Source organism: Lycorma delicatula, chromosome 3 (genome assembly GCF_047948215.1).
Source record: "Lycorma delicatula isolate Av1 chromosome 3, ASM4794821v1, whole genome shotgun sequence".
In the NCBI taxonomy this organism is placed as follows: Eukaryota; Metazoa; Arthropoda; class Insecta; order Hemiptera; family Fulgoridae; genus Lycorma; species Lycorma delicatula.
The window spans coordinates 115,654,152-115,674,780 of record NC_134457.1 but is presented as its reverse complement, the minus strand read 5'-3'; the positions used below and the strand labels follow the sequence as shown (position 1 = coordinate 115,674,780).

Sequence of the window (20,629 nt, the reverse complement as noted above, 5' to 3'; positions counted from 1 at the left end):
CTCTTCAAATAAATATTTAAAAACCATTTTGAATTCCAACTTTTTCAGGGATGCAAAGACATACAACGTTGTGGCTCAACCAACACAGTTACTGCCACTGTTACTGTATATAACTGGCTGCACCTGTCTCCAGTAGCTTGACTAAAAAACATAAAATAAAAAGATTGGTCGCTACGGCAAATGCAAGTATCCATATAGCGCAGGGGAAGCTTATCAAGGAGCTAGAACATAAATAAATATATATATACATTAATTGCTACAACCGTAATGGTTTAAGTAACCTGATGTCAATCACAATTCGTAAAAGTAGGTAAATTTAATTTAATAAATATTAACTTAATATAATACAGTACACACCTCAATAAAATCCCAGCCCCATTCACGATATTTCTCATCTTTGGTAAATCTCCACATGTAGAAGTATGATTCTACTGTTTCAGGCCTTAATAAGTAATATTTATCTGCGGATCTAATCGCTTTGGCTTCAATGTTTTCAGTAAATCTAAAAGCTTCTGGTCCTAAATGTGTTGGTGTTCGAATATATGATTCATGACAAGTATTTGTTACACCTGCTGCTATTTCCATATACTTATCAGACATGTGGTTTTTAAGTGTAGTAGCTCCTAAACCAATCAAACCACCTGAAAGATATAAGTTGCTATTTAAAAAAAAATTAATAAATAAAATTACACTTAATTACAGTCCACGAAATGTCAAGTTTAATTCAGTGCATGCACAATATCACGTAATTTTTTAAAATTGTATTGCTTTATAAATTCATAATTCAAAACACAGTTACAGAAACAAGAGAATTAAGTTATCTTTTGAAATATGTTTTCAGTAAACAAAGACAAACCAAACCAAACTAAGCCTTTACAATCAGCTACTTCAAGTATAGTGCTTAAGAATTTGCATCTCCTTTTTAAGAAATAACACAACAGAATAAAGAAAAATCATTCTTAAACACTAATTTAACAAAAATAATACAGAAACTGATATATATATATTTATTAAGTTCATCTTTCTCCATTAGAGTCCAGCTTAATTCATCTAAATTAATGGAAACTTCTATAAATATTCTTACTCTATATTCTTACAATTTATAACACAAGATCTGCCTGGAAATGTAATGTCACCAAGTCTACAAGTATGAAAAAAAAAACATTTATTTTCATTACAATACAAATAATAATATCTGTACATTAAAATTCTTCAAAATATTGTCCTCCTGTGTTGATACATCTTTGTCAGCAGGATTTCCAATCTGCGAAGGCACCCTGGAATGCCTGTTCAGGAAGTGCATTTAAAGCTATTTCACATGCTGCTTTCATGTCAACTGTTCTGTAACAATGTCCTTTAAGGGGAGATTTCAAACAAAGAAATAAAAAGAAGTGAGCCAAGTCGAGACTGTAGGGTGGCTGGGGCAGCATTAACATGTTAGACTTGGCCAGGTAGCTGGTCACAGCGAAGGCAGTGTGGGCTGGCACATTGTCATGGTGAAGTTTCCAATCACCACTGATGTCTGGTCTGACATGCTGGATCCTTGCTCTGTCTCTTGAGGACTTCTACGTAAAATTTAGAGTTAACGGTTGTCCTGGGAGGTATAAACTTATGGTGGGTGGTCCACCTGGTGTCAAAAAACACAATCAGCATGGTCTTGATCTTTGATTTGCTCATTCAAGCCTTCTTGGGGCGAAGGGACTCTGAGGTGTGCCACTTGGCACTTTGCCTCTTCGTTTTGAGATTTATTGGAGTATGCATGTTTCATCACACATGATAACATTGTCAAAAAAGTGAGGATCATTTTCACATATTTCCAAAATGTCTTGACAAATTTCCACTCGGCGAGATTTTTGGTCATAAGTCAACATTTTTGAGACAAGCTTCACGCGCATTTTTCTTATGTGCAAATCCTTGGTCACAATCTTGTGGACGATGGTTTTTGGAATATTTAACATATCGGCCATTAAACAAACACTCATTCGACAGTCTGTTTGCAAAAGTTCTTTCACACAAGTCACATTTTCATTGTTTGAGGTGGTTGACAGGGGTCCATCAGCACGGGCTTTGTCATCAACCTCTTCACAACCTTCCAAAAACTCCTCGTGATATCTGTAGACTTGCCTTTGTGATAAACATTCATTCCCAAAGGCCTGTTGAACCATTAGAAAAGTTTCCACTGCAGACTTGCCAAGCTTCACACAAAACTTGATCGTGTATCTTTGTTCCAGCAAGTGCTGCATTGTGACTTGCACAAGAGACAAAACAGAGATTACAAAATCCCCCATCCTTCACCACCAAGAGCTCGGAGACAACTGAAGAAGCACTCGCTCAGTAGTTGACCTACACTACAATTGATCCCAGCAGATGATAGAGTGCGCTGCAACGCTTCATAATAAAATGTATGACTAGTTTCCAGACAGACCTTGTATTCTTGTTTACTTATTCCTAATGCAACCAAAATTTTTTAAACAAAGTTCCAAATGTTTGTGATCAAAATTTTTGTTTGTAAACGTATTATTGTATACACATGTAATATTCAAAAAGTTCTGATTTTTATTACTGTGTATTTCATTTGTGGATTTTATGAACAATTTTTTCTGATTTTTTTTTTTTTTTTAAATTAAGAAAGTAAATATTTCTTGATCAGGTGAATGTTTTTCTTCATAAGGTATTAGATTTGAGTATTTTTTCAAAAGAAGTTAAATTGAGTTTCTTATATAATACAAAATGAAATTTTATATATAAAAAATGTTATAATTTTATATATTCAATATATTTTCATTTATAGATTTATTTTCATCTTATCTTCAGATAAGATAAGTTGAGTCACCTCCCAACAGGATTAAAATAAATGACTCAAGATTCTGAGACAAATCATTAATAAACAATAAGAAAAGCAAATAGAAAAGAGCACTTCCCTTCAGCATTCTGCATTGTACAACTCCAAGTGAGAACCTAATTTTACCATCAAAAGGCGAAATTTCAACTACTTGTTTGCAGATGGTAACATATGACTATAACTAACTGAAAGCAGTGCCTCTGACACCATAACTATTTTTTTTCATTAGTAAAAGGTGAGGCACTAAATCAAATACTTTATTGAGATGGCAAAAAATTGAAAATAAGATTATTTTTTTTTATCTATGAATTCTAATTGCTATCAATTTAATATACTGTTTTTAAATTTAAAAACTGAGAATTTGCTGCATCGGTAGATAATAATTTTTTTCCAAAAAAATGCTGAAAGTTTGTTAATATATTACGCCTTTAAAGAAATATTAAAAGTAAATTTTTCATCAATATTTCAAATATTTTAGAAAATTTAGATAGTAAAGAAATTGGCCTATAATTTTGTAAATTAAGTACTGAATCTTTCTAGGGGAATATAGGATGATAACGGAAAAGACAGCTGGGAAATACTCCACTGTTGAAAGATTCATTAACTAATTTTATAAGAGGTATAATATAATAGCATCTACAATTTCTTCTAAAATACCAGCAGGAATTTCATCAATATCCACTAAATATTTATTCTTTATATTTACAAGTTTTAACTTCGCAACAGGAAATAACAATACTAGGCATCAACAAGAAATAAAAACACTGATTCATCGACAAAACCATTCACCGTGAATGGCTTACTTGATATTGATCAACAATATTGTTGTTTGAACTACACAAAAAGGAATTATTAAATTCCTCTGATAACTGAACAGGGGAGTTGAGGCAACTCCTTTTGAATTTCTGATGAAATTATCTAACATGTTTTACTTCCAAATCCACTTTTGATAACTACCCACACAGTTTTAGATTCATTGTTTGAATTAGATATTAAAATATCATAATATTTTAGCAGTTTTGTTTAAGCGGCGACATTTTGTTTGTAATTTTTCAAAAAAATTATGGAAGTTATCAAGCAAACTGGAAATTACATTTAGACATTTCACAAAAATTTCTTAGTAATAAGCTAGATTTTACAATCCCTTTAATAATCCTTAAATTTGTCTTATTAAGTTTAAACTGTTTCTTTTTTACTAAAGGACAAGCTTTAAGAAGGCCTTTTGAAACATATTAAGAAAAATGTCGAATTTTTCATAAAAGCTAATTTTGTTATTATTACCTTCCCACTTTGTTTCTGATAACAGGGTTCTCAAATTTCTAATTAAATCTTTATTGAACAATCTTTTAAAATAATAAAAGTAATTATTATTGGTATGTTTTCATTAATAAATATGCTACTATGTGATCTGAAAGCTCATAATCTGAAAAAAGGATAGAAAGTTATCTTTCAGTAAATTTGTAAAAGTATTGTTGATAGTCTAGGTCCTTATAAATTTAGTTGGCTGGGAGATCAAAATATTTAGAGCCATTAAATCAAAATGGCTTAAAGTTCATTTGTCACAAGACTAGAACTGTCCAGAAAGTTAACATTTACATTGCCACAGAGTATGACAGAAATTATTAGAAATTTTAAAAAGTTTTTCTTATATTTTATGCAGAAAGGTTTCAAAAGAACTGGAAGAGATATAAATTATCATCAACATCAATTTTAGACTGCACAAAATTAATTTCTTCACCGAATATACACTAACTTTAAACTTTATAAAAAAGGTGGTCTTTAACAAAAATTCAGTCTTCCCATGTTTTTATGCATAATTCTACAAAAAAATCTTCAACAAACTTGAAATTACCTAGCTCAAAAATTACTTCTTTGTTGGTTAGCCCAATGTTCTGAAAACATGCAAAATCTGATGACTCATTGGAAAGAAATATTTCTCCTTCTTTGATTTTATTCTGTGAGCACTGAACATTTAATAAGAATTCTTCATTTTATGCAGTTTTTTAGGAAGGAGGAATCAGAGTTTCATATTTTAAAAAGGTTAGGATCAGCTTGACTGCCAACTGATCCTTGATTGGATATTAATATTATTATAATTTACCAATTCCTATGGAAAGACTTGTTGTAATTAATAATTATTAGATTGCAGGTATGTAAAACTCTGCCGTGTAAGGTATGTGAAGAATTAAAGAGAGGAATCAATTCAAAGACAGAAAAAGGATTCCATTGTCATTTATAGAAAAACTCTTCCTCAGAATTTCCAACAAGGCTTCACCTGTTTTAATACACTAATTTAAATGTAAGCTGCATTTAAGTACATTTATCAAGTGTACTTTACGTACAAGTAACAAATCTACATAAAGTGCATGAGAGCCACATTTGGATCCATAAAGGAACAATGAGACATGTGTTCCCTTATACAAATGTTTACTTTCTTTCAGTTTGTCTCAAACACTGAACTTTGAACCAGTGAAGGATGTTAATGTACCTCTCCATCCTTGTTGCAATACAGGGGAACTGCACAGCAGCCTGTAAGTGGCATTCAAACCACTGATAAAGAGAACATAGTCACTCAGAGAAAAATCTTTATACAGATCCTCTACTTCATGAAGTACAAGAGGCAGAGGGTTTACAGCCTCAATCACTGTGTTTGAAGGTCACATGGCAATCTAACCCCAAATAGACTCTACATAAAGCCAGCCAAGTACCTTGCACGGCTGTCACCAAGCAAAAGAACTTCATGTGGTTAATAGCGCCTTTTTTTCTCTGCTGCCTTCTTTTTCTTGAATTGACAATAGTGAAGCCACCAACATCATGTGTTTCCTCTCTCACAATGAACAGATGGAAGATGATACATCCAAATTGCAAGAATTTGCTTAATTTTGGCAACCAATGGAAACTACCATAGCCTGGCCATGCTGAATATTCTTTAACAAACTGCAGATATACCTATTGTCTAGAGACAACATCTCCACAACTCTCTTGAAAGAACTAATCTTCTCCCTCAGCCTCATCATGTCAACTTTGAAAGCATATAAGCTGAATAATCAAAGTATCATTTTTCCCTGGTATAGAGGAATCAAGGTCAGAAAAACAACTCTCTCAGGTCAAAGATTTTCAAGTTTGAATCCATTGTAAAATGTACTCGAATATTAAAAACAAACTAAATATTAAAAAAAAAGTAATATATAAAAAGACAAAAAGTTTCTAAAGATCAGCTACCGAAAGAATAATACAAAAACAGAAAGAAATCATACACTTTTAATGGAATAAGGCACGCACAGTAATTAATATTAAAGCACTGAAAATGAGATGCACAATTGAAAAATGTGAATATTTAAATATAAATAATAACATGGAAAATAAAATAAAACAAAGTTCTAAATCTTGCTCTACGAGACTTTTTTCTATTTCCAAAAGTCAAACTGGGATCAAGGAACACACCATTTTTAAACAAAGAAAAGATGTCTAAAAGGCTGTTAACAAGAGTCTTAGATAGAATTTCAAAAGAAATCCAAAAAAGTATTGAAGTGGGGGAAGCCTCTGAAGTAGATAGATAACAACATTGCTGTTAATTAATAAAACATAAGTAAATTTTTTTTCAAATCAATTTCATTACATTATTTTCCGACCTTGTAGGTGTATATCATATATTTCACATATTTTTTTTTGAAAATAACTTTATTTTCTTAAAATGCACCTAATGGGATAGATCACAGATGCTGCAACCAATGTTACTCCATAACTAACCTTGGCTTATAATAACAGGTGCATGGATTTTGTTCATCATAGTAATTCTTTTGACAACAGAATAAAACAAAAAAAAAAATTATATATATATATATATATATATATATATATATATATATATATATATATATATATATATGAAAGATTTATCTGAACTACAAAATTCAAAAAAGAAAAATTCAGCACAGGGGATAGTATATTTAGTAAATTTAAAACTAAATAGTGACTAATACATTAAATGTATAATACACAAACTACTAATTTAATTAACCTAACACAACCTATTAACATAAATCACAGCAAAGTAGTAAAACCATTCATGCTAAACTAAACACATTCTACAAAATTCCATACAATTTAGACAGGCAATTTTTGTTGTATTTTTAAAATGGAAAAATAATTTTTTAAGTGTGCTTTTTTAAGCCATGATATTTTAGGTATTATAACCTAAAATAATACACACATCTTTAAAAAGATAGTCGAACATATCTTTTAATAAGAAAGATCGGCCAATTGAACAATATGTCAAAAACAGTAGCCTTTCAGTTACTGACCAGATAAGTGGTGGGCATTCTGATTACATTACTATTGGGTAGATGTATTATCACACTTTAATAATCAGAATAAAAACTTACTTTCAAAATAAGAGAAATGTTTTGCTTTCCTCATAAATTAACAATTTCAGAACAAAAAATTCACACTTGCAGACTTGAATATGTACAAACATACATGCAATCAAAACAATCTAACAACTAACCACTGAAACAGGCAAGATGATCCATTTTATGTTCCAAGCGATCAAATTTAAGATCAGAAAAATATAAGAGACCAGACTGACTAGTACGCAACATATGCGAAATAGCAGCTTGCATTGCATCATCATACATCTGCCTTGCTTCTTGGTCCTCTTTACCACTTTGTATCCATGCCTTAAGAAGATATTCATAAAAACTGTCACCCAGTGCACCCATAGACATGTGATCTGTAAAAAATAACATTACTTCATATAACTTCAACAACAAATATGAATGATGTTTACTTAATAAATTATTGTAATAAAATGTAAATAATCTTCTGTACCATCACTGAATGATCACATATTGTGATCACAGATTAAAAAAACACATATAATCCTGAAATAGAGAAATATTTGTGATATCAGATAATGTTACAAAAAAATGCATGGTTAATTATCATAAAAGTTCTAATTGGAAAATCTGAATCAATCAAAAAGTAACTGTATGGAAGCACATTTTTATATTTAAAAAACCACAGATTTTTATACTTTTGAAATGGATAAAAGAGAACCGATTCTTTAACTTCATTTAGCAAGGCAAAGAAAGGCTTCAACAAAATAAATAAATCTAAGTATCCTTTGTAAATCAACAATCACCTTAATGATGGAAAATCTATGATACAAGACATTTCAAGAGCTTTTTAAATAGATCATTAAAAAAAAGTAAGATATATATATTATATATCTATTATATTTTATTTTCCGAACATTGCTTTTTTAACATTTTCTAGTATCTACGAACAAGCTTTTTAACACCCCGTTCAAAAAAATCTGTTGCCTGAAATTTCAGCCAGTTCAATAAAGCTATTTCAAATCATCACCACTGCCCTCGAACTATTGAGAATAAGGTAAAGAAAAGTATGATTGATTTAAAATCAAACTTTTTTCAATTTTACTTATTTTTTAATTTCTTTTTTTCAATTTCTACTTAGTAGTTGCGAAGTGTAAAATCCAAGCTGTAAAAGGGGATTATCAAAGTGTTCCCATCTATATTGATGAATCTGCTCTGCCAGTGCAAGCAGCATTGTAATACAATACCATAAGGTTAGCTCTATTTCAATGATAAACAGTTATAATAGCATTGGACCAGACATTTAAATTACTGGTCTTGTATAGTATGTTACCTGTTACCAGAGTTACATCAATATAATATTCTCCCAGTTCACCGAGAGGTACAGTTGGTGGTCATTAACACAACAAGGTTCCTGTCTTAGAGGAACAAACCTCATTGGAGTCCATACATGATCTTCAGAAAATTGATTTTGAGTTCATACCAAAGCATAAAGAAGAAAGTTCTTGTAAATCATGGAATATTAGATCCTGTTTACATAAATATGATTCAATAAATTTGAATAAATTCTCATCTTAAACACCCTTTAAATCAGATTTTTTGCTTTTTAATGAAAATATTTCCTGTTTTTTAATTAATTTAATATCTGCAACATAATAAATGTTACAGTTTGCAAAAATTGATTAAGCGTACTTCTTTTTTTAATTTGAATACATTACACATGATAATTTCAATATAATATCATACCACTAATTAAATAAGTTATTCATATTCAGAATTAATATTTCAATTTAGAAATTTATAATTAAAAGAATAAAATATATTTATAAGTAGATCATTTTATCATCATTTTAATAAATAACAAAAATTTTCATTCCTTTTTTAAAATTTAATCTACTTCAAAATGATGTCTGCCCATATGAGAATATTTAAATATAAATAATAAATAAAAAAAAAAAACAAAATGAAGTTCTGGAAGTCCACATATGTATTTTCAACATAAATGATAGCACTAGGCTGAATCTGTTCAGAAATAAAGAAAATGGAAGTCAGTTGTAAAAAAAACCAATGATGATTTTCAAAAATATAAATTCTAAATAAGTTACAATTTTATTACTTGTGACAATTTTAGTGCTTGTGTTATATTAATTTATTTATTTTAACTGTATTATTATAATTCTTAAATTATTATTAAAGATTTTTATTACATAAATTTTTACTGCATTTAAAATGTATTTAGAACATTTATGAAATATGTGCAGCAAAAAATCCAGAATTAATTTATCCAAATGTAGGTTAAATTATTATTGCTAATTTTTAAATGAGTTATTTAGCTTTATGTATGGTCAATGAAAGTTTTTTTGTGTAACCATCATTCTGTTTTATCCATGGCAATAAGTACCAAAAAATGTTACTCTAAACAGATCTTGGCTCTTAACAATTGAATAGCTTACTTGGTTTTTTTTTTTTACGTTTTTCTAAACCAGTTGTTTTGTTATATTTTGAAACAGTTATATCATGACAAGAGAACTTTTATAACTTTTTTCTAACTTTTTGCACAATTTAATTTATTAAATATTTTTTCTCTGCATTTGAAGCCAAAAATTATATTTGAAAGAATTTGAGAGTATTAAATCTTTGTTTTTTAGTGATATCTTCACACTGTAAATGTTTTTCAGGGATTGTATTATTCAATATATTTTTTATATCATTTTGTTTTTGTGTTAAGGAGATTCACTAACACTTAAACAATGAAATTGGTTTTTTGGTGGTAGTGATATTAGGTATCTTTATATATTGTTAGAATGTAAAATTATGTAATTTTCATTAGCAGGGACAACCAGTAAAGATGTCTGTATAATGTCAGTCTTTGAAATTTATACAGTATACTCTTTTGAAGTATATAGTTGAACAGCATGTGCATCTCCTAAGTTTATGATTATTTACAATTAGATCTCTGTAATCTGAAAGCAAACATCATGTAATTGTAATATTTTACGTATTGTTCATACGTTTAAAAAACTGCAATTCTTTTACAAGTGATTTTCAAAACCAGATAAAAGGCACTATTGGAAGCCAAGCTCAAACAACTTAAAATGTGGAACGTGGATCAATAATTTGGCACTGAATATAATAAAGTAAAATAAATAAAAGACAATAGTTTTAGATCAGCTTAATAAACCAATCAATATTATACACAAAATTACCTTTAGATTGTAGTTGTAGATTTTCTTCCAAAAACACATATATCATATATATTGCAACAGGACTTGTATAGCGGGCCTGAGTAACAGATTCCTAGAAATTATTATGAAAGAAGTAGAAAATATAATAATTGGTGGAATCCAGAAAGGGACAAAAAGGTAAACCATTTTTGTAAGGTATAGGTCCAATTAACAATCGTCTTGCTATACTGTCCACTGACATACAATGGACACCTGTTCTACCATGAGAACCGGGTAATAGAATTCATGAAAACAAAAGCATCATTCTCTAGCTTCGAATTGGGTCTGGTCCGGCAGGTAAAGAGGTTAGAAGAAGCTGGAAGACTAGCTACAAATGAGTACAGGTGAATCAGCCCAGCAACATGATCAGTCCTGCAAGGGCAGTCCTGCCAGAGGTGAGTTGGCGAGACATTATGATGTCAGTTCAGTGAGGAGAGGCTGCGAGGCTGCTGTGGGTGGAGTTGTGTGAGTTCAACAGAGTCCATGAACCAGTTCAAATTTATGATGGGCCGAGATGGGAAAAAAATGGTATAAGAATGATTTTACTAAAATTAATCAAAATCTTCAGCAAAAAACATTGTAAAAGTTTTTCCGGGGCCTAGATTAGAAGCACTGGAATTACTGATGAAATGAAAGCTTTTCAAAAAATACTGGATGATTCTAGAATGCAAGAAATTGTTCTTCAAATGAATTCTTTTATAATAAAAAAAACACGATATCAAGTACTCACGACAGAGTGAATGTAAAGAGACAAATGAAACAGACATTTTGACCCTAACTGGAATTTTATTTTTGTTAGGTGTAAAAAAACTGAACCATACAGACATGGTAGAAGTATGGTCATCTGATGGGACAGACAGGAATGATCATATTACATGCATGTATGACTTATAAGCGGATTTTATTTTTACTTAGATTGATGCATTTTGATGAAAAGAATTCCAGACTTGAAAGACAAAAAACTGACAAATTAGCAAAAATCAGAACAGTTTTGGATGCTTTCAGAAAAAAAAAACATTATAGTGAATTTGTGACAGTAGATGAAAAACTCAAGCCTTTTAGAGGAAGATGCAGTAGGATTCAGTTCATCCCAAGTAAACCAGTCAAATATGATTTAAAAATATTCACCCTTTCTGATGCAAAAACATTTTACACTAGTAAATTTGAAGTGTATTGCAGAATTCAACCTCCAGAAAAATATGGATTAACTAATAAACCTTATGACATTGTGTACAGACTTTTGATAGATATAAAAGATACTAATTGAAATTTAACAACTGACAATTGATACACGAGTTACCCACTAGCAGAATCATTGCTAAAAGAAAAAATGACAATGACAGGAGCTTTAAGAATCAATATGAGGGAAATTGTTCCTGAAATGGCAGCTAACAAACAATGTCCAGCTGGATCATCAATTTTTGGTTTTCAGAAAAATAAGACATTAGTTTCCTATACCACAAAAAGGAATAAAGCGATTATTACTTTTATCAACATTGCATAACACAGGAACTATTGAGATGAAACTGCTAAGCCACATATAATATTAGATTAAAATGCCTCTAAAGAGGGTGTTGATACAGTAGATTAATTGTGCAGCTCTTACAGTGTTCCCAGAAAAACTAATAGCTGACCAATGGCACTATTTTATGCATTACTCAATATCGTAGGAATCAATGGCCAGGTATTATTTACCTCAAACCCGAAAAACAAAACATTAAGAAGGAAATTATTCCTTAAATATTTGGCACTGAAACTGATGCAACCATATCTCAAAAAAGAGCAAATATTCAAACTTTGCTGCAAGACCTACAAGTATTTTTGTAAGTATATAAAACTTCAACTGAGGAAGCGGGAAAAATCAGCAGATTTAGAAGGTAAATTGTTGTATAATTTTTGGTAGAAAGAAAAATAAATATACTCCTTTGAAGTGCAATTCATATAAACAATTTGTCTGCAAAGAGCACAGCAATACAAAAACTGTTTGCAGTGGAGGAACCGGTGGATATGGAGTAAATTTTACAACTGCTTTCAATAACTTACTAGAAAAAAATAATACAGTATAATAATAGTATGTCTTTACTTTTATACCATAAAAAACTAAGTAAAAATGTAAAAAAAATAATTTCCTAAAGTATCATGTATTGAATATGTAAAAAATTTTAATAAAGATCTAAAAATGTATGATAAAAAAATTAAATTTTTAAATATAATAAAAAAAAAACCTTAAAAATTTTGGTACAAAATATGTTTAAAACCTAACGATCGCAGTGCTAAAGTGCTATATATGAATGCAGAAATGCTCCACATGCCCAGATACGTAACCTGCAACCACGAGCCTGGCAAAAGGTTAATAGTGAAAATAGCTTTATAAAGAAAAATGCATAACAAAGTGGAATTACTGGTTAGCATGTTAGTGTATGTTTTTTTATTGACTGAGAATTAGCAACCTTTCATAAGAAGCTACACTGTTATTGTAAATAATACCATTTTGTCGTTTTCTTGTGTTCTTTTTTCACTCTTGTTTTTTGGTGAAGATTCACTCGACTCCAAAACAGGAGTCTTGATTTTTTTTAAACATATTTTTAAAACTAAAAAAATGATAAAATACATACGCTGTCCCCAATTCCCAGTCTTAGGATTCAAGTAATTTGGATACAGTCCACGTGGTTTTTCAAGACCTCGGATTACTTGGCGAACATTATCTACTTTCATTCTATAAGTCTGATCACCAGTTACATCTGACAGATATGTAAACTCAAGATGCAATGTTCCAAATTCTGATAGTATACTAGCTCCTCCACTAGCCCAACCATAATTTCTGCTCGACTGTAAAAGAGAAAGAAATATTTTAAAAAATTATTATATAGTAAAACTCTAGATGGCATTTCTCTACATATATAAATAACAGATTCTTTTCCCAGAAACGTTCTTGTTTGCCTACAGAATTAAACAATATCACACGAACCTCTTGCCTAACAAAAACGACATCTTCTACAGACAACAATTCAACACAACATAAACTATGCTTTTAATTATAACTTCATACAGCTTCCTATCATGAATTAAAATTGTTCTGACAATTTCTTTACAGTATGGCGGAGGATAATATAATTTACCATCAATAAAGCAAACTAAAACAGAAAATTTTTAAACATAAATTGATTGTCCAAAAATATAATTTAAACTTATTTTTGGTATAAATTTTAATTACTTCGTTTTATCATAATTTAGGTTGTATATATAAAATATATTATTTGTAACTAATTTTTAAGAAGCATCAACTTCTATAGTCACTAAATACCTATTTATAATCACTTCTACAGCTATTAATAAAGTAGAAATAGTAGCGCAATATAATAGGCCTGCACCAACTACAAAATCTACAAAATAATTCCTGAACAGCTAATCCAATAATCATAAAATTTTCTTTTTTCGCCAAGCCTTCTATCATATCTACTAATAAACAGGTTCTTCGCATACACTATCCTACTCAATTCCTTTTCCTATATTCAATAACGTTTAGTATTTTCCTGTTCTCTTCGATTCTCCTTATGTTAAGGATTTTCCTTATGAAGAAGTATTTCTTCATTTGTTATATGGTCTTCCCACCTGACGTTTATCGATCTCTGCCACAGAATATCAAAAAGCCTCAATTCATTTTCTATCTACCTTTCTCATCATCCACGTTTCAGCTCCATAGAGCATCACACTCCAAATAAAATATTCTGTTAATCTATTCCTTAACATAAAGTTTAAATTTCCACAAAACTGTCTACCCTTCTTATTAACTGCTGCTTACTTCTTGATATTCATGTTTTAATTTCTACTGTGCAAGTCAAGTCATCAATTATAAAGCTCCCTAAGTATTGAAATTTCTTCACCTGCTCTAAAACTTCATTTTCTATCTTAATCTCAATCATCTCCTATTTTCCACCTAATATCATACATTTCTTTTTGTGGATCCTCTTATTTTCACAATTTTCATTTCAGTCATCAAACATTTTATTTAATTTACTCGGGCTTTCTGCCAGTACCACCATGTTATCAGCCAAATGTATACATTTTATTCTCTTGGCTTTTCTTTTAACATGCATATAAATCAACGACATATTCTCACAATCTCCTTTTTATTTCCTCCTTCTCATTAAGTGTTTCCCCATCCTTGCCACTATTGGTACATTTTCTTCCCCTATTTCTCTTTAAAAACTACTCACTCTACTACTCTTTAAACTACTTAACTGTTTCTCTTTAAACATTAACTCATACCTCCCTTCTTTTTTCCAAATTTTCTATCACTGTACATTTTTACTCAAGCCACTTTTCCTTAGCTTTCTAAGTTTCCCTTCTCAGTTCATTATTCAACCTTCTATATCTTCATTATTCATCCTTCTACCTTATTCTGCTTGTACATTTTTCCACTTTCTCCTTTCATTTATCTTGCCTAACATTTCACTTGTAACCCACTCTTTTCTTATTATGCTCCTGTCTTTAAACCCTATTTAAAGACTTTTGCTATTTCCTTTAAACTCTTTTTAATTTTCATCCACTTATCACCTGCAATACTTGGATTATCTCCCATCCTTATTTTTTCAGCATCACTTTTTCCATTTCCTGTATTGTTTCCTATTCCCTTAGCTTCTCCAAAGCATAGTAATCTCATCTCCTCCCAATCTCTATTCTCTTGAGCCTAATGTTCACTTCTGCCATAACTAGATTGTGATCTATCTGAATTTAAAACTGCACCTGGATAAGCCTTAGCATTATTTAAACAATTTCTAAATCTTTGTTGAGTCAAATATAATCAATTTGATATTTTTCTCTGTTCATTCATGATTCCCACATATATCTTATGATTTTCAAACAGGGTGTTTCCCAACACAAATTCCTTTCCCAAGCAGAATCTCACCAGTTTTTCTCCTCTTTCATTTCTATTTACAAGACCATATCTTAACACTGCCTTGTTTTTCTTTCCCTTTCCACCCACATCACTCCAATCACCTATTATCACTACACATGCCACCTTCTTTTCTTTCCCAATTAAATTTTCTATCCTTTCATAACACTATTCTACTTCCTCATCTGTGTGCTTAGTGGTTGGTATGTACACTTGAATTATTACAATTTTTTTATCTTCTCCGTTTACCCTTATCATCAATGTAATGTAATCTTTACCAATGTAAATCTTTACCCTTTCATCAATGTACTCCACCTTTAATAACTTTCCTACAAGTTTCTTATTTATCAGTATACCTACTCCATTATTACAACACCTTTCTTCCCCTGAAAAGTAAAACTTGAAATTCCCACTTGATATCTCTCAATTTACTTTCCATCTCACTTCACTCATATCAAGTATGTCTAAGTTACTTTTTACCATTATATTTTTTGCATTCACAGAATTTCCATTTTGTACTAGTGTTAAAGACATTCCATGATCCAACTCTTAATGGTGGTTTTTTCATCTTTTTTTTTTTATGATTAGCCTCCGGAAATCACCATCAAGTATTATGTCTTAGGATGATATGTATGAGTGTCAGTGAAGTGTAGTCTTGTATAGTCTCAGGTCGACCATTTCTGAAATGTGTGTGTGGTTAATTGAAAACCCAACCACCAAAGTACAGCGGTATCCACGATCTAGTATTCAAATCAGTTTAAAAATAACTAGGATTTGAACGTTGGAACTTTCCACTTCGAAATTAGCTGATTTGCGAAGACGCGTACACCACTAGACCAACTCGTGGGTCTTTATTCATGTAAATTATTAACTGTTATTATGAATAATCTGTGTCATCTGTCGCACTATTACATTTTTTTTTTAATGTATTTTTGTAAATCTATTGGCAGTGTTAGATGAAAAGTACATTGACAGACAATGTAAAAAATTATGTACCGTACTTCCAGTTAAAAGACCTGGAACTACATGAACTGCTGAAATCAAGATCCATATTCTTTCTCTACAAAAGCAAAATGGATATTAATTTTTTAAAAACAATCATGATTAAGTTACATTATCCTTTTATCATTATACCAGTATATCTAACAAAGACTAATGTCAGTATGTAAAAAGAACAATCAGCAACCAATAGTAAAGGGCAAAAATATTAAAGAGAATTGAACATCAATATTAACTGAAGAAAGGACGTTTAAAATGCTAATATATTTATACAAATAAGATTAAACATAAATTACATATATGTATAAATTAATTTATTACACACCAGTTTATAACCATTGCTTATATTTATTAAAATTGAAAAAAAATGTATACAGCAGAAATAGTAAGATAAATTTCTGATCCTTATACTTGTTTTTATAAGAAAAAAAAAATTTTTCAGAGATACCTCTACATTTGTTTTCTTTTTGGTGCCTGTATTTAATTAATAATCACATCATACAACACTATGTGAATAATATCACAATAAATAGAATTTCACGCCAATCATGGTCACAAAGATTAAGAAGACAGTACAACATAATAAAGAGAGCTTACAACTAATATATATAGTAGTGATGACATCTACCTTAATACGTATGGTAATACCTATAACAACCTTATACCTTAATACGTATAAGGTCTGTAAATAAAATAATAAGACTTTCAATATAACTCTGCATTTATTTTTAATTACAAATTATTTTTATCTGGCTAAACATAGATGAATAGCATGCAATTGTTCATTCTAGCTTTTTTTGGGTGAGATGAGTTGAATGAGTGCAATCCTGATTCTGATGTTTTGTTACAGGCTCATACTCAAAGACATATGATTCACCAACTGTAATGAAGAAGAAATTATTCCTGTCAGTTTAGATGCATTCCAGATCAACAAATACTACTTTCTGAGTGTTCTTCTGATGGATCAAGAAATTTTTTGGAACCATCTGATATAACAGAAAGGGTTCACTCTTATTCCATTTTGTCATCAGTTTTCAAATCTGAAAGTCTGAGTAGAATTCATCATTAATGCATTCCCGACAGACCTTCAGAAATGCCTTTTGCCAATTGAATACTTGTGATCTCAATAAAACATATTCCTCATTAGAGATGTTTCATATCTACAAAAATTTAAATGGTTCGTTCCCAATTTTGCAATAGAATTTTATAAAAATCATTGCTCATAATTCTCTTCCATTTCCATGATGCAACAAAACAAAAAAAAAATATTTAAATACTAGACTAAAAATAATTGACAAAAATCAACACATGATACTTAAAATAGAATAAAAAAATACATGAAAACTGATAATATCAATTTTAAATATTTAAAATATCACTAAAAAATAAATTATAAATACATCTTGAATTATAAACTAATCAATCACAGAATAAAAAATTAGAAATCAAATATTAGAATATAAAGTAAATACCATAAATGTAAAATTCATAAAACATGATGTAATAAGTATCGTTATATTTATTTAGGAAAAACAAATACTACATTTTACAAAACATAAATATACATTAACAAATACTGAAAATAATGTACACAATAAGCAATAATACTAAACAGCTAGAATAACTAAAAAAACCTACATTCGTATAAATTTTTAGAAAATCAAATCAATGAATACAAAGATAAAGTATCAGGCTGACAATTTATAAAAGTTGGCTTAAGGAGTTTATTTTTATATCAAAATTGGTTAGGCTGATTAAAACATTTATTAAATTTGATCTTAATTTTGTTAGCACTGCAGTTTATGTACAACTAACAAAGATGAAACGGTTAGTTTAATTTATATGACTACAGATTATTTTAATGAAATACTGAATGAAAACAATAAAGATAAATATACATAATATATAAAATAATAAATTTCTGTACCCTGGGTAAGAAGATAAACTGCATCTTTTGCAATCCGATAGTTCCACAACACCTAAAAGGGAATAGCATGCTGACAGCTAAACTGTATGAAATAGAAAAAGGGCAATAGCCAAAGGCAAATATAATCAAAATTATGATAATAATTTAAAAAATTATGATCAATTATGATGAAAAATTATCGCTTTACATTCATTCCAAACAAATAAGCAAAATTCACTTGCATATCAATCTGTAATGCCATAACATAAATATTCATTTCAAACAGAATACTTTTTTTTATATGACAAGTTTCATCAAACAAACTTTGTATACACTATCATTAGTAACTGTCAATTAATTCTCCAATTCATTTTCATTAATGTTTACACTAATAAACAACCAAAATTAAAGATAAATACAAAAATAAGTAAAAAAAAAAACAATAAGTAGTCAAAACAGCACACGTGGCGTGGAAAATACAGTATCTCTGCTAACATCCTTCTAGTTCAAGTCCTCAACTTTTTTTTGAGTTGAACGTAATATAATATTGACTGAACACTAAATCTTAAGAAATTACAAATAAAAGTTCTTTGTAAAAAAACTTTTATTTTAATAATAAGAACGAATATATTTTTGTTCGTAAAGCCAAAATTTCATGATCATCAATCAATATTCAAATAAGAACACAGATTGGTAAAGGGCCCTTGCTCAAAACTAAAATGATGAAATTTAAGATATTCACCGATCATAAACCTTTACAAGGGCTATTTTCTATTAAGGAACCAAACTCCAAACTTTTAAGGTGGCAATTAAAGTTAGAAGAATCTGACTACGAATTAGTCAACTAAAGAGGAAAGAAAAATCAAAATACAGATGCGACAAGTAAGCCAAAACGTATCTAAATCCTCAGATGTGAATTATAGTTGTCCAACTATGAAATAGTCAATAAAAAAGTAAAGAAAAATCAAAATACAGATGCGACGAGTAAGCCAAAACGTATCTAAATCTTCAGATGTGAATTTTAGTTGTAACATTTTATCAGCAGGCATTTCCATGAGCTGGTTGTGAATCTCAAGTGGTAACTTAGAAGCAGCAATGTTTCACAAAATGGATTCAGTACCCATCTTTTAGAGAAATCATATTCGCCTTCCAGGAAATACTTTACAAACTGAATTTTTAGCTCACACAAATGCATCTTCATGCTACCCAAATCGTGGTGAATAATACTGGGATCTTCAACCAAATATTTTTCAATATTATTGGAAGTGTGTGGAAACATATCAAAATTTTTGCTTTGAAGGTGAATAATCCAGATATCACGCTTCTTAATAAAAGCATGAACTTTGTCTAACATTAATAAAATGTTTTATCACGTCCTTGTAAATTCAAAATCAAGTTGTTTAAATGTAAAAATACTTCCAATATATAATTCCAATAACCACGTTAACACTTTCTCCCATGATAATCATTTTAACTGTATAGAAAAGAAGAGCCTGTTCTGTAATGGTAGACTTTTAATAAAATGAATCATTTTTACAGCTTTAAAAAGAATTTGTTTGAGATTTTCCAGAATGCTTTTTGTGGCAAGAGCATGTCTACAAAGGAAGCAGTGCATCCATTCTGTCCATGATATAAGACAGATCTTTTAATTTTTTTCAAAAATCCACTGTTCTTTCCTGTCATTGCCTTTGCACCATCACTACATACTGCAATACACTTTCTCCAAACTATGTTACAGTTTTTAGCAGCTTCATAAAAAACACTAAAAAAATATTGTCTCGTTGCATGACCAGGTATTGATTTGCAAAACAATATATTTTCTTTGATTAATCTATTACTGTCACATTCATATCTCACAAAACATAACTGAGAAATATTTGCCACATCTGTTGGTACATCAAACTGAATACTAAAAAATTCACTTGAACTCACTTGCTGAATTATCTGATCGCGAACATCAGAAGAACATCGATTCGCCTTGATACTGTGTTAGAAAGTGAAATTTTTTTACATCTTTCTTATTAAAACATTGATCATACCAATTTCAGCAGGAAGTATGAGTTTTTCTGCAAGGGGTTTGGACATCTCAGCTACTCTTAATGCAAAGAGATGGGATGCTTCAAGAATACTTTTATCAGTATGGCATAGAAGCCTATTGATTTCTCAAAGTATGTAATTTCCTTTTGAAAAAATCCACGGGTTTACTTTTATGATCTGGATGTTTAGTTTCCAAGGGTCAAATTAATGGTTCATGCTTTCATTGGAGAAGACATGAAAGCAAACAATGCACTGTGGCTTTCCATCCAATTAGATAAAACCATAACATAAATAATTGTAATTATTCAGCTTGTATTTTTACCAATCATTTCACTGGATATAGATGGCTCATTTAGTTTTTTCACAAATTTATCCATTTTACATAAA

The 20,629-nt window shown here is 29.9% G+C and overlaps 1 protein-coding gene across 1 annotated transcript in view; it reads right to left on the bottom strand.

Moving 5' to 3' along the window:
- The window catches only part of alpha-Man-Ia (alpha-Mannosidase class I a), a 394,844-nt gene that overhangs the window by 3,792 nt on the left and 370,423 nt on the right, over window positions 1-20,629 (bottom strand). Inside the window, exons 4-6 of the mRNA XM_075360436.1 lie at window positions 13,019-13,232; window positions 7,350-7,574; window positions 358-641 (exon numbers count right to left, since the gene is read on the bottom strand). Coding sequence (XP_075216551.1) covers window positions 358-641; window positions 7,350-7,574; window positions 13,019-13,232 — 723 coding nt within the window. The remainder of the gene's footprint in view (window positions 1-357; window positions 642-7,349; window positions 7,575-13,018; window positions 13,233-20,629) is intronic.